Source organism: Heloderma suspectum, chromosome 2, assembly GCF_057233095.1.
Source record: "Heloderma suspectum isolate Gila_16-S chromosome 2, 16-S_ref, whole genome shotgun sequence".
Lineage (NCBI taxonomy): Eukaryota > Metazoa > Chordata > Lepidosauria > Squamata > Helodermatidae > Heloderma > Heloderma suspectum.
Window position 1 is genome coordinate 113,686,507 of NC_139459.1, and position 24,854 is coordinate 113,711,360.

General features: G+C 42.0%; 1 protein-coding gene across 3 annotated transcripts in view; it reads left to right on the forward strand.

The window, feature by feature from the left end:
• Nucleotides 1-24,854, forward strand: part of SH3GL2 (SH3 domain containing GRB2 like 2, endophilin A1) — a 158,944-nt gene that overhangs the window by 106,492 nt on the left and 27,598 nt on the right. For all 3 annotated transcript variants that reach the window (XR_014787371.1, XM_084832133.1, XM_084832132.1), the window contains one exon: nt 18,370-18,438. Coding sequence is in view for 2 of the 3 variants with exons in the window: in XM_084832133.1 (XP_084688259.1) it covers nt 18,370-18,438 (69 nt within the window). In the remaining variant the exon portion in view is untranslated. The remainder of the gene's footprint in view (nt 1-18,369; nt 18,439-24,854) is intronic.

Genomic DNA, 24,854 nt, shown 5'->3' on the forward strand with positions numbered 1-24,854 from the left:
GTATCCACTTTCATTGTACTATTCATTTTTTAATTAACGTGTTGTTGAAACATTTTTAATTTATAAATAAACAACCCCATTTCCCCACCCTCTATCCTCCACATGTTCATCCCACCTTTCATTTTTGTATACAAATAACATATAAAAATAAACATTGATAACTAAACAAATCTCTATGATGTTCACCATAATCATTTTTTACTTTTTATTTTGGAGACTAAAAAGTTCCAGATCGGGCTTCCATGGGCACCAATTCCCCAACTAGTTTGAGATTTTGGACTAGTACTAGTTCCTATCCTTCAAGGGGTCATTTGTGGCAAGGAGGGCAGTTTCCAAAAATGATGATTCTAATGGTTCTTTTAATCCCCATTTTAACTATTCACTTTGAAAAACAGTTCTGTATTGCTTGAGTGACCACCTCAGTCCAATTTGTGTAGCAGATAACAGGATCATATCATTGGTGTACACCAGCCTTTCCTAGCCCACTGCCTCTACGTGTGTTGGGCAACAACTCCCATCATCCCCACCCAGATAGAGGGCTGATGGGAGTTGTTGTCCAACACATGTGGAGGCAGCAGGCTGGGGAAAGCTGATGTACAATGAAAGATTTGAAAGTAGGAAAACATGCTGGTGAGTGAAATTCAGAAAACAGATTGTTAACATAAAAGGGGACCAATCTAACCTTACCCGGTTTGTTAGTTTTCACTAGAAAGCTGCTCCTGTGTTTTTGCTCTCTCCCCCCACCCCAAACTATACATATTCTTAGGACTCTGCATATGGAATGGGGGTAGGGGGAGACTGCATGTTGGAAGCAAGATGCAGAAGTTAGAAGCAACCCTGGGGCAAGCAGGAACATCTAATGAGTAGAGGGGAGGGGAACTTTGGCTGGCTGGAGAAGGCTAGCTTATTTATTTATTTACTTATTTATTTGCCTCCCATCTAGCCGGCTACCCAGCCACTCTAGGTGACATACAATACTAGTAACAAATTTACATAATCAACTGAACAACCAACAAAAATTAACAAAACAACACTTCTCTAAAAAAAACCCTAACACACCCCAAATGCCTGCCTGAACAGCTAGGCCCCCTATACTTCAAGGGGTCTTCTCCAGCTCATTTGATCTTGCATGGCTCTGATCAACATACAGAGATGCACCCTTCACCCCTTGCTATAGACAATCCCTCCTGCCAATCATAATGATGGACATTTTGCTAGCAAATATTCCAGTAAAGATAAGGTGAATCTTCAGCAATCCTGCTGGAGAGGGTGAGCTGTCACAAAAATGTTTAAATGCCAGCGTTTTGATGCATACAGAGGTTGAGTGACATATAATTCAAGCCAAAGCTGGGATGCTGCTTGTGACCTGCATAATTCTGAGAGCTTAGTGATATTAGAGTGAAGGTGTTTATTGGAGTCCAGATTGACTGATTATTTTTTTTGGCAGACAAATGAATAATGCTTCACTGTAAGATAAATGTATTAAAAACGCATTAACTATTTTAACTCTGAAGCTTCTTGGCTGTACCGAGGCAGAGGCAAGTAAAGTGTGTCTAGAGGGCATGGTGTGTCATGCAGAAATTAGGGTGGCTAGGTGAAAAACAGGGCTCCTACACCTTTAACTTCTCAATTAGACTACTGCAATGCATTTTACATGGGGCTGCCCTTGAAGACGACTTGGAAGTTGCAGCTAGTGCAAAACGCAGGAGCTAGACTGTTGACCAGAACATCTTGCAAAGATCACATAACACCCGTCTTAAAGGAATTGCACTGACTGCTGATACGCTTCTGGTCAGAATTCAAGGTGCTAGTGATGACATTTAAAGCCCTAAGTATTTTGGGACCTCAATATTTGAGGGAGCGCTTCCCCTTATATATGCCTGCCCGAAGGCTGAGATCTGTTGGAGAAGCCCTCCTCTGCGTCCCACCAGTGGGAGACATATACTATGGTGGGACGTGGGAGAGGGCCTTCTCTGCTGTGGCACCCCAGTTATGGAATGCCCTCCCCTTGGAGGCCCGATTGGCGCAGACATTGGTTTAATTTCAGCGTCAAGTTAAAACATGGCTCTTTATCAAAGCCTTTGAGGGCTAAATGCTTTCCCTAAAGAAGCACACTGTTTTAACTGTTTTATTGTTTTAGATTTTAAATTGCTATTAGCTTGCTTAATGGTTTAATACGTTTTTGGCTGTTTAAATTATTTATTGTTTTATACTGTCTAAATTGATTTTATCTGTATGCCACCCTGAGATCCTAATGATATAGGGTGGGATATAACTGTTTTAAATTAATAAATTAATAAATAAATGGTTGTGCAGAGGAGGGAATTTCAGCCAGGTGTAGCTTGCATGACACCCTAGCTCTCTGCTATTGGGATGGCCTTGCAAGTGATATCTGCAGCAGTTACAGCAAAGACATGTGGCAGTGTTGGTGCAAAGGCACTTCTCTTCTGAAATATCTCTGGATTTTTTTGCCATTGAATATATGTCAATGCTACAATTATTACGTAGGACACTAACATTTAAAATATTAGGGCTGAAATCCTGTTCACCCATACTTGGTGAATATGGTGTTCCATACCTGTTGAACATGGTGAAGTTTACTTCACAATAAATATGCATAGGATTGGGCTGTTGCACTAACCTTAAACACACTAGGGATGAAAAATACATACCAATGTATTAAGGCCAATACAAAGGGTTTCTGCAGATACCTATAAGGATAGATTCAGTCACCTGTAAGAGTATTTGGATAGCCGCCTACTAAAACCAAGACTGGTTATTCTAGAGTGCCTTATACAATCTTCAGAGGTCCTAAGTGCACACTTGTTTAGTTCTGCCCTTGAGGATTTGATGGATCCTATTTCTTAGCCATGCTTTCTCCCTGAAGGTGCTCTGGACAATGTGAAAAATAGTATCACATAACTTTATCAATCAAATAAAACCTCCTTTGAAACATCAAGTTGCATCCTAAATATAGTTAGCAGATTGCAATTATTTAAAAAAGCAGAGAGATACAGTGTCCTTCTCGCAGTGATGTTACTCTGAGGTCACGTATTATTATGACAATAACTCAGCCTGATATGTGCATTCTTGTAACCAGCTGTTTTCAGCCGGGGATGCTTCATCCACATCATGTGTTGTCATGCTGATGCTATCTGCCAAGGTTTTGGAACTTCAGAAATGGTAGATGTCAACTCTTCTTCCTGCACTTGAAACTTGAATGTAGAAAACGTTTTGCTCCATCGGTACATGTTTGTGAAGCAACACTTTCATTATTTTACTAACTGTGAAGCAACATTTAAGCTAGTACATAGCTGGCACCTAACACTAGTCAGATAACATCACATTAATAAAATGTTATCCCCTTTATGTTGGAGGGGATGCGAAGAGTGGGGAAGCTAATTCCACATGTGGTGGCTGTGTCTGGATACAAAACTATTTTGGCAACAAGTGTTGAGAAGCGTCTCCCAGAGAGTTCAACAAGATATAGTACCAGAATTTATGCTGGGCCTTTTACTGATTTTTTTCAAGGTTCCCTTAACAACTTAGAGCACAATCCTATGTATGTCTTGACAGAAAAAGTCCTACAACTCCCAGCATTTGCCAGACAGTCATGGTGGCAGGAGTTGTAGAGCTTTTTTTCTGTCTAAGCATGCATAGGACTGTGTCCTTAGTCCATAAAGATATTTTTATATTGCTGCTAGCAGCAGCCAGATTGATGGTAGCAAAACACTGGATGTCACCAAAGGGATTCAGATCTTTGGCAAATTGCACTGGGTGAAAACTGAATATGCAGAATACTCCAGGGCATAACAAAACAAGATGTGATCATGGTAACATGGTTCCCATTTATTATGTTTGCAGACAAAGAATATTCCAATCTCAACCCTCCACCTTCTCATCTCAAGTTCTTGTCTGATGCTCTCCCACAATTGGTTTGACTGAGCATAATACAGATAACTTCTACTGATGCACTTGCATTCTCCCTGTAACATTCCCATCAGTTATGCAACTCTACTCTTTGCAAGTGTGTCGCTGGTTTGTTATGTCTTGTTTTGTAAGAGCTACACTCTTGTTTGAAATGTCAATTGAAATATAATTTAAAAATAGTAATAGCAATTATTCCAAAGTGCGACATGTCTTGGTGATCCTTTTAGCCCTGGACAGTAGGCCATCATTATCTGCATATTCCAATTAGGAACACAAGAACATAAAAAGAGCCCTGCTGGATCAGACCAAAGCTCCATCTAGTCCAGCATTCTGTTCACACAGTGTCCAAACAGCTGTCGATGGGAAAGTCACAAGCAGGACATGAGTGCAACAGCACCCTCCCGCTCATGTTCCCCAGCAACTGGTGTACCTAGGCATACTGCCTCTGATACTGAAGGTAGCATGTAGCCATGTAGCTATTTTGGGGATAAGATTCAGCACCTTGGATAGCACCTTTAGAGTTTTGGCAGCTGGTAACTAAAGCCCAGAATAGAATTAGTGCCCTTCTAGAACTGGAGTCACCAGCTGCCACTGGCTAATAGCCATGGATAGCCTTCTTCTCCATGAATTTGTCCAATCATCTTTTAAAGCCATCCAAATTAGTGGCCATCAATGCATCATGTAGAAGTGAATTCATAGTTCAATTATGCACTGTGTGAAGAAGTACTTCTAGCAAGCTTCCATAATGATAGCGAAGCAGCACCATTACTTTAAAATGTTTCCGGTGTTGCTGGGTTGTTGTTTTTTTCAACCATTGCTGACTTGGCGTTATGCTGTGCAAATTGTTAGCTGAAATTAGCAACACTGATACATTCATTTATCACGTTTCTATGCCACCCAATATCCCAAACTCTCTGGGCAGTTTATAAAGATTAAAAACCGTAAAAATACAATATTGTACGTACTATAAAGATCATTTACATACAAACATATAAACAGACAACATGCGCACACATGCATGCGCATATATACACAATTTTAACAATCGCCAATAAGAAATACCAGGACCAGATTTGCTTTTAGGATGTGCAATGTATCATTGCTGGCATCATTTGTCCTGTGGTTGTGCGGTGCTGCTGCTGACGTTGGGCAAGGCAGATCTTCTGTACTTTCAAGCACTTCCTCGCCACTGTTCCTTCTGTCCTCCCATGCCTACATTGCCTTTTGTTCCCCTGTGGACGTGCAGCTTTAGATGTGAAGCAATAGCACTGCAGCACAGACTCTGCAGCGATGCGCTGGCAAGATAGAAGAATATGCAGCAAGTACCATTGCTGCCAAACTAGATCTCAGCTCTTGCTCATGTACTCCGTGTTTGTTTTTAATGCCCGACTAACAGGAATATCTATTCTACATCATGCAGCCTTGAACTGCTGCACATAGAGCTTCAAGGAATCTGCTTTAAAAAGAATGTAAGATTAGCCTCAGATAATTTGAATTCGACACTGGCTCCAAACAATATGAACAAAAGCATAGCATGTATATCAGCACTGACTAAACACTGCTATTTATGCTTTCAGAGGTGCTGCTACAGCATTAGTGCGTTAGATCCTGTACCAATGGCTATAGATGAGTGTTTTCCAAATGTCTTACAGGCAAGGTACACTGTTTTCCAAATCAAAACTGGATGTGTACTTCATTTGATTCCTGAAAAGGTGGACTTTTAGTGTGAAAGAATAAAGATTACCTGCCCTCAGAAGAATCACCCCCCCACACACACACACCATTGTCCCTGTGGGTGTCAGTATTCTGAAGGATTCTCCTGAATCAAGGGAGACCAGGGCCAGCCCTACCATTAGACCAAGTGAAGCGACTGCTTCAGGAAGCAGATCCTGGGAGGGAGCCACCATCTGTTCCCCTCAGTTGGAGGACAGAGCTATGTATGCCTGCTGCTCCGATGCAGTGGAGGACACTGTCCCATTACCAGTGTTGAAGAAAACTTCAACTGCTACTCTACGGCAGTCCATGGAATGGGGAGGGGGCGCCATCTTATTCTTCTGCTTGGGCAGCAAAATGTTTGAGGCCAGTCCTGGCAGAGATTTCTGCAGAGATGAGGGTGGATCCTTTTGGGGAGTTAGGGCTTCCTTTGCCTTTTCTCCCTTCTTTTTCTTGTTGGTTGGGTGCGTTGCAGAGGAATGCATTGACCTGCAGCTGCCCGCCATCTTCATTTCCTAAGAAGGTCTCTGAGCCTCACACATGGCCCAGAGGCATTCATGGGAAATTGGCAGTGGCTAGAAGCCCTCCCTTAGCTTTGAAGTGATCCCAGCTGCCCCTATGGGGAAAATATATATATAAAAAAAGAACAAGTGAGAAGGGTAGGGCATCTCAGCGGGTGCCAAGAAAAGTGTCAGAGGTCATACGCTTCCTCCCCCCCTACACACACACACCCTGTGCTAGAGGACCAGATAGACCACGACTAATGCTTGCTTTTGAGCCTAGGTTACAAACCCGCAGTGACAGATCTTTATCTCACAGCAGATTTTGGGACAGTCTTATGAGATCTGGCACAGCGAAAAGCTGGCTTTTTAAAGGCAGATATTTCTCCATCAGGAAATAAAAGGAAGGTCATCAAACGTATATTAACACATCTGCCGTTAGCCAAGCACCTTTACAGCCATTCTGTTTAAAAGCCGTACAATGGGGGATAAAGTTGACTCTTGTAAATATCTGTCATGCTGCTTTGAAACTGCTTTTAAAAATGCATTTTACTAAGTACTTTTATTATCCCTTTGTGTATAATGGCTTGGGCGATGTAATTAATCACCCACATAGTATTTAAGCAGTGCATGGCACAGTGTATTAGCTCCCTTGTTTCATCCCATCCCTTTGCAATTCTTTTAAATTAATTTAATTTGACCATGTAAGACACGTTATTTCCAAAGTTTATTAAGTACATATAACACTACACTGCATGAAGATTTATTCAATGTGGAACACCGACATTTGTTTACACAAAAATTATATTGTCTTTTAAGTTAGTTAATAAATAGTAAACAAAATATTTCAAAATTCTTCATTTTATTTCTCCGTACCTGCTCTTGTATGGCCTGTGTTAACTTTGCCCTCTCTGCAATTTTCCAGTTCTTACCTAACCATTCTTTCATTCTGGGAGTTACTACCATTTTTTATTTGGAAGCAACCAGAATTTGTGCAGCTGCTAACAAGAGTGTAAATTAAGATTTGGTGCTTCGTATTAAGTGAGTTATCCATAGAACCCAAGAAGAATATTCTTAGGGTTAAATGGGAAACTGTAGCCAATCATTGCACTGACAGGGTTTTGGTTGCTTCCAGACACATATTCAGGTACATTCCTCATATGTAAATAAAGTTAGCTGTTAGATTACTACAGTGCCAGCACTTGGTATTTGCCTTGTTACATTGAGCGGCACTTACATCCTTGTTTGTCATAGGAACCAAACATCCTTTGTGTGTGTGTGCGTGTGCGTGTGCGTGTGAGGGAGGGAGGGAGGGAGAGAGAGAGCGCATATCTTTCAATCAACTATGGGGAAACTCTAGCTCATAGACCCAATCTGGAAATGTTGAGGAAAGGAGCCGTGCAGGAACCCAAGCAACCAGTGTGGAGATCGTTGATCTTGCATCTGGAATGTCTGGGTCTCACGTCTCCCTAGGGCTGCTGACACTGCAGGGGTCTGCTGGTGAGTCCTGCTCCCCTTGATCCTCTGAGGTGACCCCTATTCCAGGTCTGGGTTTGGCTAAACCTTGACACCACCTCTCCCCTAGGTTCTTCTTAGGGATGTACGTTGCTGGGAAATCTGGTTCTTTTTTTACTTGACAGAGTTCCAGAGCTGTGTATGACTCGATTTGCATTTGTGAATCAGAGTTTGCATTTGTGAACTCTGAGAACTTTTCTTTGCACATTTTCCCTGCAGGTTCCACAATTTCCACAAATTTCTGGGCAATTTGTGCAAATTCAGCCAGAATTTGCACAAGATCTCCTTAATTTCCTCAAGTTGCTCAGAAATTACTCAAAAAATTGTGCATATTGCATAACCTGCACAAAAATATGCAAAATGCCCAGAAAATCCATGAATTGGCCCAAATCGCTGCAGACCAAGTTGGGTGTCGCAGCGGGAACTGAAACAAAGTCCAGGGGGCCGAAGCTAGGAAACCTGTTGAACTCCACCCCTCAAATGGATTTCTCTGATATCCCCAAGGGGGACTCAGCAGATGTTTTTGCTATCATGACTTGCCGATTCAGCCCAGGAGCTCCCAGCTGACAATACAAGTGGCATCTGCATATGTTGGTGCACTTGGCCAGCCGCCTCCAGTCACAGGTCTGGCACAGACTAAAGATATCAGCCTAAGGACAGTGTGTCTGAATGGTGGTGATCTCTTTGGCAGGGGCTTTTAATTGGGGATGAGGGGGAATGAGGCAGCCTGCAAGTCCCAGCTGCAGAATCCTGGTAACTTGAGGTTAGGATAAATGTACTAGCCACAACTCTTGGGAAGAGCAGGAGGATATGCATGATCAGGTGGCCCTCAACTGTTTTTCCGCAAGACTAAATACTGCCCTGCCTGACTTTTTTCCATGGATTTGTATGCGTTTGGGAATGTTTTGTGAATAATTCAGTGCGTGTCCAGGTTGTGACTGAGTAGCCCTCCTTGATCAAGCTCTGTTTCCAAATACTCTTTTCTTTTTTCTTGTACTGATTTTTCTAAGAGAGTGGCAAATATAGCATACCATATTATTATACCCTACAAATATAAACATGATCACATGCATATAGCAGCACACTACTCAGAACTCAAGTGTAAGCAGGGAAACATTTTGATTAAAGCATGCAAGACTACAAATGGATTCCAACCTTTATTAGTTCCTCCTTTCCTGTATCATGCCAACTGCGTTTCCAAGACAAATTCATGATTAGTCAAGCACCATACATAGATGAAATCACCCACAAAGGCACCTCAACTTGCACAGATCAACTGACAGTGCCTTTGAGTGTTGACCTACGACACTTTTTCACAAATATTTATTATGTGCAAAGTTGCACATGGCATCTGCCATAAAGCTAGGGCCTTGTCTTGGAAGCGGGAACTTGTATGACTAACCATATGATGAATTTGGTCCAGAGATTTTCATTTATGTTAATGTGCTTTCTTGTAGCCTGATTCTGGTTGCCTTTGATCTCTCGCTGTAGTTCTTAAATTGTACCATTTTGCCTTCTAAAAGATTCATGCAGCTGCTGGGTAGCAGGGCTGAGGAGTGGGCATCTGTCAGAGAGCAGCCAGATGTTGTGTGGCACGGGCGGGATGGTCAAACTAGGAGGTCGAGCCAGGAGTCACTGCTGAGGAGCCAGAGTAGTAGTCAGAACTGATGACTCAAGTCAGAACCAAAGAACATAACAAAACACAGTAGATCCAAGAAGATTATTGCTGATAGGCAAATTCGCAGCCCCAAAAGGATGCTAGTCAATGCTTTCTGTCCAGGAGAGCCCAATGGCCAACCGGGGTCAGAGGGGCCAGTATAGAGCTGTCCTGAAATACTTCTCTGCCCAGAAAGATGCTCCAAAGTGTAGTTCTGTCTGCTCATCACATAGGGGCAGCTGCATGCAGAGATGAGGATGTCCAGTTTTGGCCATGGTAGCTCCTGACAGTGGAGATCACATGTGGCAAGTACTACAATAATGGAATGTTGGGAAGGAGGAAGATGGATGGGGGGGACGGTTGAGAGGCAGTTGGAGGGAGGGAGGAGAGTGAAGCCGAAAGAACTGGATTTGGAGAGTGCCGCAGACAGTGAAGGACTGGATGTGGGAAGATTGACGTGGGACAGAATGGCTGTGAGAAGCAGGTAGATTGGGAGACCTGCAGCTAAAGAACGAGACAGAGAAAGACACAGATCACCAGCTGTCTTAACAAGATACAGATCTTCAATGGCAAGGAAAGCCAGATAGTGAACTGTTACAATAGTGAAAGGGTTATTAGAGATTATAGGGATATTAGAGTACTTTCAGTTTTGTGGTTAATGTTCAGAAAAATTGTAATTCTCTTAACATTTATAAATATTGTTTACCAGTGTCTGCTGGAATTCGTCCTATAAAAAACCATCACACACACAACTCCATCCACTTTTTGTATAGACTGCACCACTGTTGCTAGGGAATTGTTATGACAGTGTTCTGCTCTTTTCTCCATGCTAGTGCAAGGATGGCTGGTGGCAGCACTCCACATCCTTCTATTTGTTGTATTCGTTTTGTTAACTTATCTGCTTCTCTATCAAACTAAGTGGCCACCTTAACTTTAGGGGCCTGTTTCCCTAAAGAGAAACTTGTATCATTCAAGAAAGCAGATGTGCAGATCAGACCTTTACAACACATAGGCCAAAGTTCTAAAAACAAAACACCTTGCAGGTACTTATCATCCTGGAAACACTATTAAAAGAAGGATAAAAATGTTCGCTCCAACTCCTCTTTGGAGATGGATACTCTTAAGTAGCGTAAGAAATTGAGAATGAAGCCTTGGTCCATTTGATCTCCTCTTCTGTCATATGAGTAGCGATGGATTAATTACAGAGTTACCTCCATGTGTTAAAGTCTTTGGGCTGCTGTTCCCTTGATCAGTATCCTGTTTAGTATTTGGGGTGTTTAGACCTGCACAGGCAAACTTGGACTACTTGGAATTATAGCATAGGAGATAAGTGCCATACTCTCATAATTGTGGTCATTTATTTTAAAATACTTTAACATTTACTTTAAAATACATATTGACATCTTCTTGTCCCATGTCTTTACTGCTGTTGGCTTCCAAATGGACTCTGCCCATATTCTCTTATGCCTGGAGCTTCATCCCAGAACACCTGCAGAATGCTGCCTCTTTCTCTTCCTTCAAAACCATCTCAAAACTCACACCTTTGACTTGGCCCTTTAGTCTGCATCTCCAACTGAAATATGGGTAGGGATGAACTCTGTGCCAATGTTCAGGTGTGTTGAATGAGCATGCAGAGAGCTGGAGGCCAGCAGCCTGTGCTGCTACTGCATGCACGTTCTGTGTCATATCTACTTCATACCCAGACATGTAGCACTTCTCTTTGCAATCAGGAACCCTGTAAAGGATATGTCCCAGATTAGGGATGAGTTACCTACACACATACAAGACAATGGGCTTCTCCACACAGAGGCTTTTTATTGTGATTTTACCTGTGATTTAAACTTTTAAACCTGTGATTTTACCAAGGCTTCTCCTTCCAGATTCTTTGCAGGATTGAAATGGGCCCTTTACATGCGCTTCCCTTCTCCTCCTTTCCCCCTCTTTATCCACAAGTTCTGTATGTTTCATTTATCCAAACACTAGATGGTGGTGTGGTCTAGCTTCTCTTATTGCCGGACTTCCTCTTTTCACAGACAAATGGAAACAGATTGAAACCGGATCTTTTTGTTACTACATTGTTTCTGTTTCAAATTAAGTCACAGAAATGCTTAGAAAGCACAAGAGAGGCGCTGGAAGTTGATGATGTCATGTAAAGAACCCGCAAATGTCCGTGAGTGACCAATCTCAATCGCAGGATAAAAGCCCCATGTGGAGAAGCCCAATGTGTTGTCATGTTGCAGATGTGCAATGGCCAGCTGCCACAATGACAGCCACAATGCTGCTGCACATTCATTGAACATATAGAGTCCCCAACCAAATGTGTGAGTGTGTGTGTGTGTGTGTGTGTGTGTGAGAAACAGCATTTGCTTGTATTTGTCCCTTATTACTATTGTTTTTTCTCCACTCAGATCTAAGTTGTATGTATGTATGTATGTATGTATGTATTTATTTATTTATACTACTTACGATGCCAAGATGAAATGGTTCTTTTTAGGATTCAGAATACAATAAACATACTAATGGATGAAGGCTAAACATTGTATTAAACAGAAGCAAATTAATAAAGTAATTAAAGAAGAAGTAGAACACTACAGAGCAAGGAAACAAGGCTTAGGTCCCTACTGCCACTGGGGAGCCTTTCAGAATCCCAGTGGGGTTCCCTGGGATAGTATCATAGAATAGTATGAATAGTAGGGTTGGAAGGGGCCTACAAGACCATTGAGTCCAATCCCCTGCTCATTGCAGGAATCCAACTCAGAGCATCCCCGACAGATGGCTGTCCAGCCTCGTCTTGAATGCCTTCAGTGTGGGAGAGCCCACTACCTCCCTAGGTAATTGGTTCCATTGTCGTATTTCTCTAATAGTCAGGAAATTTTTCATAATGTTCAGCCAGAATCTGGCTTCCTGTAACTTGCGCCCTTGATTCCATGTCCTGCATTCTGGGATGATCGAGAAGAGATGCTGGCCTTCCTCTCTGTGACAACCTTTCAAGTACTTGAAGAGTGCTATTATATCTCCCCTCAGTCTTCTCTTCTCAAGGCCAAACATGCCCAGTTCTTTCAGTCTCTCTTCACAGGGCTTTATTTCCAGTCCCCTGATCATCTTTGTTGCCCTCCTCTGAACCCTCTCCAGTTTGTGTGCATCCTTCTTAAAGTGTGGTGCCCAGAACTGGACACAGTACTCCAGATGAGGCCTAACCAGTGCTGAGTAGAGGGGGACTAGGACTTCCCGGGATTTGGAAGCTATGCTTCTATTAATGCAGCCCAAAAGAGCATTTGCCTTTTTTACAGCCACATCACATTGTTGGCTGATATTCAGCTTGTGATCGACAACAATTCCAAGATCCTTCTCGCTTGTACTGTTATTGAGTTATGTATCCCCCATCTTGTAACTGTGCATTTGGTTTCTTTTTCCTAGGTGCAGAACTTGGCATTTATCCCTATTAAATGCCATTCTGTTGTTTTCTGCCCAGCGCTCCAGGCTATTAAGATCACTTTGAATTTTGTTTCTGTCTTCCAAGGGATTAGCTATCCCACCCAATTTTGTGTCATCTGCAAATTTGATCAGCATTCCCTGCACCTCCTCCTCCAAGTCATTAATAAAAATGTTGAAGAGCACTGGGCCCAGGACTGAGCCCTGCGGTACCCCGCTTGTTACCTCTCCCCAGTTTGAGAAGATCTCATTGATAAGCACTCTTTGAGTCTGATTTTGTAGTCGTTGTTTCATCTAGCCTACTTTGAGCTAGTTTGCTCATCAGGATATCATGGGGCACTTTGTCGAAAGCGAAGTTGAGGTATATTATGTCCACAGCATTCCCACGGTCTACAAGGGAGGTGACCTGATCAAAAAATGAGATCAGATTCGTCTGGCAGGACTTGTTGTTGACAAATCCATGTTGGCTTCGAGTAATCACTGCATTGTTTTCAAGGTGCTTCCAGATGGATTGCTTTATCATCTGCTCCAGAATTTTCCCAGGGATTGATGTCAGACTGACTGGTCTGTAGTTCCCAGGTTCCTCCTTTTTACCCTTTTTGAAGATAGGGACAACACTAGCCCCCCTCCAGTCATCTGGCACTTCACCCGTCCTCCATGATTGCTCAAAGAGAATAGACAGTGGTTCTGAGAGTTCTTCTGCCAGTTCCTTTATTACTCTTGAGTGCACTTCATCTGTCCCTGGAGATTTGAACTCATTCAAAGTAATTAGGTGTTCCTTGACCATATACCTATCGATTTCAAGCTGCAATCCTGCCCCTTCAGCCTGTACTTCGCCTTTGCCAGGGGGGTCATAGACCCTCTTTTGGGAGAAAAGAGTAGGAATTGAGCACTTCTGCCTTTTCTTCGTCACCTGTTATCATTTTGCCATCCTTATTTAATAGTTGAACCACCATTTCTTTCCTCTCTTTTACTATGCACGTATCTGAAGAAAGCCTTTTTGTTGCTTTTAGCATCCCTCGCTAACCTCAGCTCATTCTCAGCTTTAGCCTTCCTGATGCCATCCCTGCAATTCTGTGCTACCTGCCTGTATTCTTCCTTTGTAGTTTGGCCTTCTTTCCACTTCCTGTATGTGTCCTTTTTTGTTTTCAGGTCATCTCTAAGCTTTTTGTGAAGCCACATTGGCTTCTCCGTTGTCTTCCACCTTTTTTTCTTGTTGGAATTGTTTGTAATTGTGCCTTGAGAATTTCCTTTTTTAAAAGCTCCCATCCATTTTGGACTCCTTTTCTCATTAGAGTTGCTTGCCATGGGACCTTACTGATCATTGTTCTGAGTTTATTAAAATCAGCTTTCCTAAAAATAGAGTAAACATGATTCCAATAATGGCCATAAGTACACAGTCCCTTCCAGATCACCCTGTGTCAAGGTTCTGAATTGGGTGGGTCCCAGGGACACATTTACTATCCCACTGATCCCTCCTACTCTGGCTATACTCCAATGACTTCGAGAACGCTTGGCAGTAGCCTAGCAGAGATCACTCCCATTCCAGCTATTCTGCTAACAACAAGTGGCCAACCTTGAGATGTCATCAGAAGCCGTCTGCTAGCTTCTCAAGCTGTGCCATCTCAGACAGGCAACTAGGCTGTGGGAATCTAATGAGAAGAAGCCCAGCTAACCACTAAAACCAACAGGCCCAAGCAGAAGTCTAGACATGAGAAGGACCCATTTGTGGTGCACCATTAACTCCTTGAAATGACAGTGATCTTCTGCATTTCCATTGCACTTGTATACCGGTTATTATATCCTTAAATCTCTAAGTGGTTTACAATAAATATGTAATACAGTTTAAAATCAATATAAAGCAATACAAGAGCAATATAAATTAATAGGTAGTTAAAAATATTACAACAAAACCAATAATAAGAATAAGAATTTAGATCATTAGCTTCTGGGGCAAAGACCGGTCTTTTGCTTATCTTACTGTGTAGAGTGGCATGTAGTCTGATGACAGTATGTCACCCTTTTTTCTATAAGCTCAAAGGGTATAGACCAGGGAGTGGCAACTTGTGGCCCTCCAGATATTTTGGCCTACAACTCCCCTCACCCCTCACCATTGGCTGTACTTGCTAGTGCTGATGGAATTTGTGGTCCTCCAGATGTTTTGGCCAACAAGTCCCCCACCCCTAGTATAGATGAATTGGACACAATTAAAAAACCTGTATTTAAAAGGGTGAGGGAATCAATGGAATTGTTGAGAGTGCTGCTTCTGGGCTGATTGCATCATGCTTTGGCTTCCCTGATTGTGCTCCAAGATGGTTTAACACCATTCAGTTTTCGGATTGTTCTCTTCCACGATGCTGCAGGGTTCTTTTTTGTCCTCCCTTGGAAGTCGTGCCAGCTATTAGAAGTCCTGCCTGGCTTGTTCTTTGTTAACCTCAGTGCCATCCAGTCAGGCATGACTGTAGTAATCCATTCTCACACAGTGTCTTAATTTCTCATACTCCTGTTTCCAGCATAGCTTTTGTCACCTGACTGCCGTTCCATGTGGTTTTCCACTTTCAATAAGATAGATAAAGCTTAAGAAAGAAATTTTTCATATTGGTTTTGGGTAGTTGCCTGATTAATATTACTTATCAGTCTGGAAGGTAAAAACTATTCAGTGTGTGTGTGTGTGTGTGTGTGTGTGAGAGAGAGAGAGAGAGAGAGAGAGAATGTACATGCAAAAGAGTGATAAACATGTGATAGTGAATGTACAGTGTAGTGGGGTAGCATGTATACACATGTGCATACCTATATAAATTGCATACTATAATGAAGAGGGCCATTACAGAAACAATTTATATTCCCCTTCTCTTCTATCATAATTCTCAAGATGGAATACATTAGCTTCCCAGATTGTCTCCCATCCAGGAATTGACCGTACTCAGACCTACCGGAAGATATGGCCAGAAAAGACATGGTGTAGCAACCTTGCTAAAGGCCATACCTTCGCAAAGATATGAGTTCTTAAACACTTCAATCAATCTTTTGTTAACACAGTGCCCATACAGGCAACCACGCTATTCCAGAATAAGTGCTCTCTCTCATCCTGGGGTAGCTTTGTAACCTGCATCATCCTCCCAAATGGTAATGAGAATTTTACCACACATTGGGTGCAAATGTGAGGTAAAATATGTGACAAAATTGTAATCTGTATTCACACATAGTCAAAAACAGTTGGAGGTTTTCTTTTTTGTTTTTTAAAAAAATCTTTAAATGTTTTCTTCTTTTCGTGATGGTTTTAATTAGCTAGCTAAGGATGCATGTTGATTATAATCTGAATTAGTAATTGTGACAAATCAGTATGTTAATACGGAATAAGCATGGCTATTGATCTTCTTGCTCTAATATTATAAATGGTAGATCTCAAAACACCTCCCACTTGGGGAAATAAGTGGGATAGAAGTGTTGAAAATGAAATAAGAATCTCAAAACGATGGTGGCGTGATCATTTTGATTTCAGTGGAATAGTTAAGGACATAAATGTTTCGCAGTGAAAACAGTGCAGCTTAGCAGCACTTGACTTTGGCTGAGCTGGGCCCATTATATGGAACTATCTTTATGCCCTTGGTACTCAGAAGCTGTGAAAGATATACTTATCCCATTAGCTTACAGAGTGCTGTTTTTTATTCATCAGTAAGGTATAATTGTGGATCAGAGGGTTTCCTACCAAGAAGAGCCTAAACAAAGACCTTGGATGCATCAAGATTTAAGTAATGATTTTTTAAAATTAGCTAACAAAAATATCCAGGTAACCTGGACTGGGCAGATTTTGCTAAAGCAGCAGAGAACATTAGGGGGAGAATGCTGCAAATGGTTGTATGAATTTTAAATATTATTTGATGTCCCTCTTTAGTGCATGTTCTAATTTTTACGTGTTCTAAGCGCTTAATGTTTTGTTTTGTTAAGTATCTTCTGTTATCTAGTGCTGTTATGATGCATATTATCTACTGGCTCTTGAAAACAGCATGCTGCTCTGTGAAGGTTTGGTAGCTTGGCGATACACACCGCTGTAAGACCCATTCTCCCAAATTTGGTCCCACGTTGAATTTAATCCTTCTTGCTGCTTTAGGAGTTGCTGAGGGAAGTTGTTACAGTAGTCTTCAACCTTTTCAGACTCTGGACCTGCCTTTAGCCCAGGGTTGGGGAATATCTGGGACCCTCCAGATGTTGTTGGACTGCAACTCTAATCACCCCTCACCATGGCTATGCTGGCTAGGGTTGGTGGGTGGTGCAGTCCAATAACATCTGGAGGGCCACATGTTCCTCGCTCCTGCTTAAGCCCACACATGTATTCCCACGCCACCAGGGTAACATGAGAAGCCCTAGCACCTTTCTAGTCCAGTGCCAACCCTTGAGAAATTTGTGTAACGCTGGTGTGGGAAGCCATCCCAACATGGGCACCTCCCACATGCTGCCAGGCTTCTTAAATTACCTGGCAGGATGGGACGGGCCAGTGGCGCTGCACCTCTCCTCCTGCTGGAGTGGGAGAATACTAGGCCTCAGGGAGAACAAAGGCCAAATGTTGGCTATTGTCTTATACAGTTTAACCCACTACATTATCCAAGGAAGCTCACTTGGACCGAGCTTGGGGGGGGGGGGTTGCCAGTGAGTTGGGATTCCTTGCCAACCAAGTCTGCCAACCTGCAGTTCCCAATATCCCGTCTCAGGTAACCAGTAACAAACCTGGGGGGAATTTCCATGGTAGCTCTTGACTGCCTTTCCAGCTGCACATTTCCAGATGTGAATTTTTAGCTGGATTGTGAATTCTTATTAAAACCATCTCTGAGGAAATGCATTTACGTTAGGTCTGCACAGCTTGTGACTCGCAAAGCCAAACACAGCCCATAAATTTTGTTATGTCCCACCACATGACTGAGCATCCTCCATGGGAAAATGATGCTATTCATGAATAGCATCAATTCCCTGTGGGGTATCATGGGACATATGGTCCCAGTTCCTTGCCCATATGGGAAATGGCTGCAACAAGCATCTGTGCTGCTTCCGCTGAGCCACCACCCCTTCTCCTGCCCCAGTTAAGTTTTGTGGGCCCTGAAGTGGGCAGGAGAGGCAGCAGTAGGCGCTTTGAGCATCAGTTGTGAGTGTTTTGAATGCACACAGTTGGAGCATGTGCAAAACACTTGGGGCAGGATCCAGTGGTAGTCCTACTTCGAGTAGACCCAATGAAATTAATGGGACTGAAGTTAGTTATGATTAACATAAGTCCCATTCATTTCAGTGGATCTACTCTAAGTAGGACTAACTTTGGACTGTGAGTGAAGGATCAGGCTCCTTTCAGAGCAAATAGTGGGATGCTTCTGCATCCTTATTCCATTCTTAATTTCCTGCCAGAACAGCCATCTGGCATAGCTTCTCCTCTTTCTTTGCCTTGCCTTCTGATACTGTTGACTAGTGGACCCAAATGAGAGGAAAGTGTCTTCTTGGTTTCCAAGTGAAATAGGTAGACATCCATACCTTCATCAAGGAAAACCATTCTGCACTAGGAACTAAACCCTTGAAGCAAAATTACTGTTGTGTATCAGTTTCACCTGGATTTATCATGTTGCTTTTCTCCTTCTACAGAAAGTGAGTGAGAAGGTTGGTGGAGCAGAAGGAACCAAGCTAGATGAGGACTTCAAAGAAATGGAAAGAGTAAGTTTGACAGTAATCACTATTATACCCTTATGTTATTACAGCATCACTCAGTTACCTTTCATTATTTTTGACCAAGGGCTACAAATAACAAGTGGCCACATCCTAATTCAGTCAACACAGTATGGCTGGACACCATGACCATGGTGGTTCTTACACATTTGGACATTCCCCATGAAGCCCTTGCTGGCAAGCATTGTCCCTGTGTCATGTAAAAATATTGCTAGAAGCTACTGTTTGCAAAGCAAAGCTATGGGCAACAGCCCCACACCTATGTGTGGTTTTGAGTAATATGCTTATCTTTTAGAACAAACTGTCCGCCCACATCTTTGTGTTTAGATGTTGCATGAGCTTGAGCCTATCTAACGAGGTGCTATAATCATCTGGAGGACAAAACATCCCCATTTTTGCTTCATTGTAAAAGGAGAAACAGAGTAGGTGTGCATGGCAATGCTGGCACGTGTCTCTATGGCTGGGTGGCAATGTGTAAGCCAAAACATCTGGAGGACCACAACTCCCATCATTCTTCACCTTTGGCTATACTGCCTACAACTGATGGAGTTGTATGCCAAAACATCTAGGTCTCTTTATCAACAGACTTGTGCTGGAGGTCTCAGGAAGCGAAAGCATGTGCAGTGACAGTGATGCATCTAACTTCAGTTCAATCAGTGGGTTAAAAACTTTTTGACTGAATTTTGGACTGTGGCCCTGAGTGGGCAGCAAAGTTTGATTTTTTGCAAGTTGTTTATGTCCAAAGTCTTCCAAAAACCAAGGGTGGCGGGAGTGCCTCTTCTAAAGGATGCCTGTTGTGATACAGGTATACTTCATCTGAAAATGAAGCCTGCTTTTCATATGTGAATGTATGTAGATTTATTCAGCTAAGACTGCAACCCTATCCTGGGAGTAAACTCCATGGAATTCAATGGGGCTTACTTCTGAGTAGACATAGGATTGCCCTGCAAAACTCCTACTGTTAACCAACTTAGATGGCTTTAATCAGGTGTCAGTCTCAAGTGCAATAAAATGCTAAATATACTGCACAGGAAATCAGATATGTAAATGATATCTATATCTTATTACTGCTGTATTGAGGAGGTACTGTTGCTTTTATCCTATCATGTGCTATCAGAGTGAATAAAAGGATCTGGAAAGTGAACATTAATGCCCCAGTCCAGGAAGAAAGATCCACACAGGTTGCCTTGCCAGTGTGAATGTGCTTCTTTTTTTTCTTTTCTTTTTTGAATATATTTTTATTTATTTTATCTTTATAAACACTACCAAAATTACCAACAACCTACTCAATACTTCGGTTCTCATCCATACAATATTTTAGTTAGGACACCATAATAACAGAAAGAGAGGAAGAAAGGAAGGAAGGAAGGAAGTCAAGAAAAAAGAAACAAGTTCTTTCCCCTTCCCTCCCTGTCTCCCCCTCTCCACCCCTTAAGAATTAAATTTAAACTCCAACATCTCCCAACCTCCAATGGTATTCTATTTTTAAAAAACTATATCTATTATACAATCTTACAATTTAGTAAAACAATCTTTTATATCAACGCAACACTTCTACACTTCATTCCCAAAAGCCTGAATATTAGTAATAATAATAATAATAATAATAATAATCAAAAAGAGAGAAGATAGTATTGTATAATAATAAAACTTAAGATGAATCTTCAACAGTCAATAATATTTTATACTAGGTATTTTGTCTATTTTAAAATTTAAAGTAGAAGAAGAAACATAAAGAGAAAGAGAGAGAAAAATAATAAAAAGAAAATACATAAAGGTAAAGAAATATGTATAAAATCATTTCTTCTGAGTTAGCCTAGATCATGGAAGCTACACAAAAGTAGTTAACAGTACTGGTTTAGAAATTCCATTTCATTGAATTGTGACAGAGTTCTCATGCATTCTAACATTCACCCAAGCCTCATTCACCATTTCATGATTCGTAAACTTCTTCATCTGGTCTTCAGACACAATACAAAGTGTAGCAGGATATTTTAAGTAATATTGTAAGTTCATTTGTTTTGCCAGGTTCTTTGCTTTGATAAATTGCCTTCTTTTATTCACCACTTCTTTGATGTAATCTGGGAACAGCATAATTTTATCCTGTTTCCAGGAAAGGCTTCCAGCTTGTTTTGCCAAATTCAGGATATAACACTTTGTGGAGACTTTTGCAAATTGAACTATAATTGTATAATCATTACCTTTAGGATTTGGCACATGAAATGCCTGCTCAATATCAAGAGAATAATCAGAGGATATAGAAAGTATCTCATGCAAAAGTTTATCCACAAAAGTAGACAATTTCACATCATTAGACAAACTTTTAATCCTCACTATACGTATGTTGGCTCTCTTCATATAGGCGTCCAATTGAGAAATTCTGTCAGATATATTCTTACAAATAACTTGTGTCGCAGTTTCATTTCTTGCCACTCAGTCTTCAAGCTCATTAATTTAGTCTCCATTTTTTTCTGTGACACATTAATTAAATCCACGGCTCTCTGCATATCAGTGATGGAATTTTGAATTAAGTCCAGCCTTTGAACTAGTCCTGAAAACTGCAAAGATAGGGTTTTCATCATCATAAATTATTCTCGGCACCTTTGACACAGCAGCTGTGGGAGGAGTTGAAGCAAGCCCTTTTCGTCTCCTCGGTTTAGCCATAATTTTCTCCAATAAATCTTACAGGTCCTCAGATGTTCTCAAATATTGTTCAAAGTTCTTAAATCGTCTCTCATAGGTTGCTGATTTTTCTTGCAGGATATATTGTTATGGAACATGCCAGCCCTATTTTCTCCTATAAAATAAGTCTCATTACAGCTTTTCACGCTGGTACAGCCCTGGGGGGATAACCCTGGCCTCCAGCTCCTCCACTATCACGTGCGGGTTACCTTAATCCAGGCAAAAATCCAGAGTTATTTGCCTTGCCTCCCCTTTCAATTCTAGGGGGGAGATGAAAAGGTTTTTCAACCTTTTAAAAAGCTGTTTGAGAAAGCTCCCACGAAGAGTCCGTGGAAACTGCCAGGGCTACATTGGTCCCAAACCAGAAGCCATGAATGTGCTTCTTGATGCACATCTCCATCATGAAGTTGATCTGAGCCTTGCTAAGCTGACTGGAGGCATCTTTTGAGGTGAATGGGGCTGCACAACTGTATCCAAGTTGTTATGTCTTACAAATTGTCCACTGTGACTACATCTGGGTCGTGGTGCGAATTTCAACAACTTCAGCAACACAAACTGATCTGTCAAACCCTATGAAATGTTTGCTGATCTCTTTTGTTTACTGAACCCACAAAAACTGACAAAATGGATTGCCACAGAGAATTGAATGATAACCTAACAGCTGCAGACGTGGATGGGAAGAAGATGTCCAGACATGAGCTAGCTCTCGCATGTATTCCTTCTCCTGTCTTTGTTTGATTGCCTATATGTGCCATTTTAAAAATCGGTGGGCTGCAATGAAAGGAGTTGATTACTATATATAGTTTTGCTCTAATAAACAGCTGTGCCATGAGTTTGAGGGGTAAGGACAAGGAGGGGTCAAGAAACACCTCCACAGCAAAGGAACAAGAAGGCCAGGTGCACAGCAGGTGTGGTGAAGTGGTCCTCCCACTGATACAGCAGAATAACATGAACTGATCCTAATTAAAGGGTTGCTTAGTCTTAACGATCTCCAGAGGGGAGTTTTGCTCTTCTACCTTGCAGTGGAGATCTTGGAGATCTCCTGTCGGAGTTGTTTACTGTCCCTGTCCAGTCATTCAAAGCACATTCAGTGAACCCTAGGGTGGCCAGCTGCAAAAGAGGACAGGATCCTCAATCTTTTGGGGGTGCTGGACACATTTGGAATGTTGATAGTGTGTCATAGGCACTCTCACAAAATGGCTGCCACGGGGGGTTGCCCGTTCATAAAACTGCTGCCATGTTGGACATGGCCAGTCACAAAACAATCATTTTGTAGAAGGAAAACTGGTGAGACTAAAAGAAAAGTAAGTTGCCAAGCATCTAAGTTCAAGACAGAGGTGAGGTCACAGCTCCAAGACACAAAACTATTTTGAATAAATAAAGATGGGGGTGGAGAGCAGCCCTTTGCTTTGGAGTATGCCAATTAAAAATAATTAATTTTTTAAAATTTTAAGAATTGAAATAAACATCAGGAGGGGCAGGGAGCCTGATGGGAGCCAAGAGAGGTGTCCATGGGCACATTGGTGTCCATGGGCACCACTTTGGAAACATCAGTTCACTGCAGAAGAAGGAAGTTCAGTAGTTGTTGCTTGCATGACAGTTGTGTGGCAAAACTATTTTAAAATCTACTCTGAAGATCTGTACACATGGAGGAGAACAGAGGTGGATCTGAAAACTCTTATTGTAACTGCTACTCAGGGCTAAACTAGGCATGATGTTAAATGCAACTTTGTATTTAACATGCAGATTTAAAAAAATGTTTTTACATAGCAACTGCTAGGGGTGTTGAAGAAACCCACAATGGATTCAAATGAGTTTTGATTTCTATGAATCTGACCTGTGGATTCCTCAGCAGACCAGCTTTTTCCAAGTCACACAGATTCCGTGGACTTGCAGACCAGTTTGTTACTTTTGCGGGGGATTTGCACAAAATTGCACTTGTGCTAATTAGTGCAAGAGAAAATCTGTGCAAATCCCCCTCAAAGTTAAAAAACAACAACTGGTCCACAAGTCCACAGTATCCATGCAACTCGGAAAAGGCCTGTCTGCTTTGGAATCTGCACGTCGAATTCATAGAAGGCACAAGTGGAATGAAATTCTCAGGCATCCTTAAAAAAAAAAAAATCCGATTCCATCAATGAGCAGACACCTGATGACCCCCAAAACACAGACGGAACAGATTTAACAAAATCCGTACATCCCTAAGTCGGCTTGGAAGAGGGAAGAGCAGATAATCAGGATTGCAGCAGGCGGGGAAGGGCAATTTAATCCTTTTCTACCCTGCTGCAATTCTGATGAAATCATTCTCCGAATGTATTATTTGCACCACTCATTAGCCCCTACCACTGTGGCTGCTATCTGCCTTTTTCAAACATGTACGATCAATGCAAAGTTGCATTTAATGTCGGATCTAGCTTGGCCCTCAGTTTTAGAGTATTGTGTCTGAAAGCACCTTGGAAATTGCATGTCACCCCACACAGGTGGTATTCCATTGTTCTTCTTGGAATCTTGAACTTTTAAAATTAGGGCCAGTTCATCCACTTTAAACAGATAAGTGGCCTAGACTATGTATCCAGAGAAAAAGTGTCGCTTGGTTCTTCTTCAGTCTTTGCACAGCCAGTGTGGTGTGGTGGTGAAGCATATAGAGCTGCGCTGACCCAGGTTCAGATCTCACTTCAGCCCTGAATTTCACTGGGCCAATCACACTCGCTCAGCCTACCCTACCTCACAAGGTTGTTGTAAGGATAAAATGGGGGGTGGGGTATACATTTAATTAATGAATGAATGAAAACCCCCATCGCATTCAAGAGAATATTTGTCTGAATTTCATGAATGAGTGACAGGTGAATTGAGGATCCGCAGTTCAGTGTTACTAGAGCAGCTCTTTCTAATTCTTCCTTCACTCCTTTTATTGTTCTTGCCTTTCCATTTTATGTCGGTGCTTGGCGACCTCAATTAGGCAAGTGCTTCATTGTGCTAAGCATTGTAACGACACATAATAAACTTTAATTATTCCCCAGCCAACTTTAATTATTCCCCAGCCGCCCAAAGAGCTTACTGTCATCAGACAATGAAGCAGGTGGGTGAAGAAATAGAGGCCATGGAGAGGAGATTAGTCACACAAGTGGATAGCTGTGTATACACATCAATGCAGGTGTGTGTGAAAAGAACTGGATAGAGGTTTGGTTAGCAGCAGTAGCTAAGCAAGGGCTATTTTCCCATTTCTGCCCAAGCTGTCGGCAAGCCAGCAGGGTTGTGCTGGTTTCAGTCACATAGGTTTGGAGGCAGGGATCTGCGTATCCACTGTAGCATGCATGAATTATGTGAGTGAGATTTTGTGCACAAAAGGTAGGAACTGAACGAGATCTCAAGATGCTTGTGGTAGGGTGGTGGGGAAGGGCCCAATAAACCTGGCATTGTTGCTACAGTGAAAGAAATGGGAAACCAGTTCCAGTATTCCTATTGCCTTCCCAGGAGACAGAGAATGTTTGCAGCTGATTTGTATTGAATGGTTTAATAGTAGCAAAACTCCATTAAAGAGTCCTGGGGGAAAGGGCTACTATAGCGTCATCTGTAAGTAGGGATGCTGGAGAAATCTGCTGTGGACTCCAATAAGGCTGGATTCCCAAGAATCTGACCTCCAGAACCTGCAGTGGATTGGCTCCACTCAGCTCCAGGTCCTTCAGATTTCCTGCAGAACAGCTCTCTGGCATTGAAAAAGG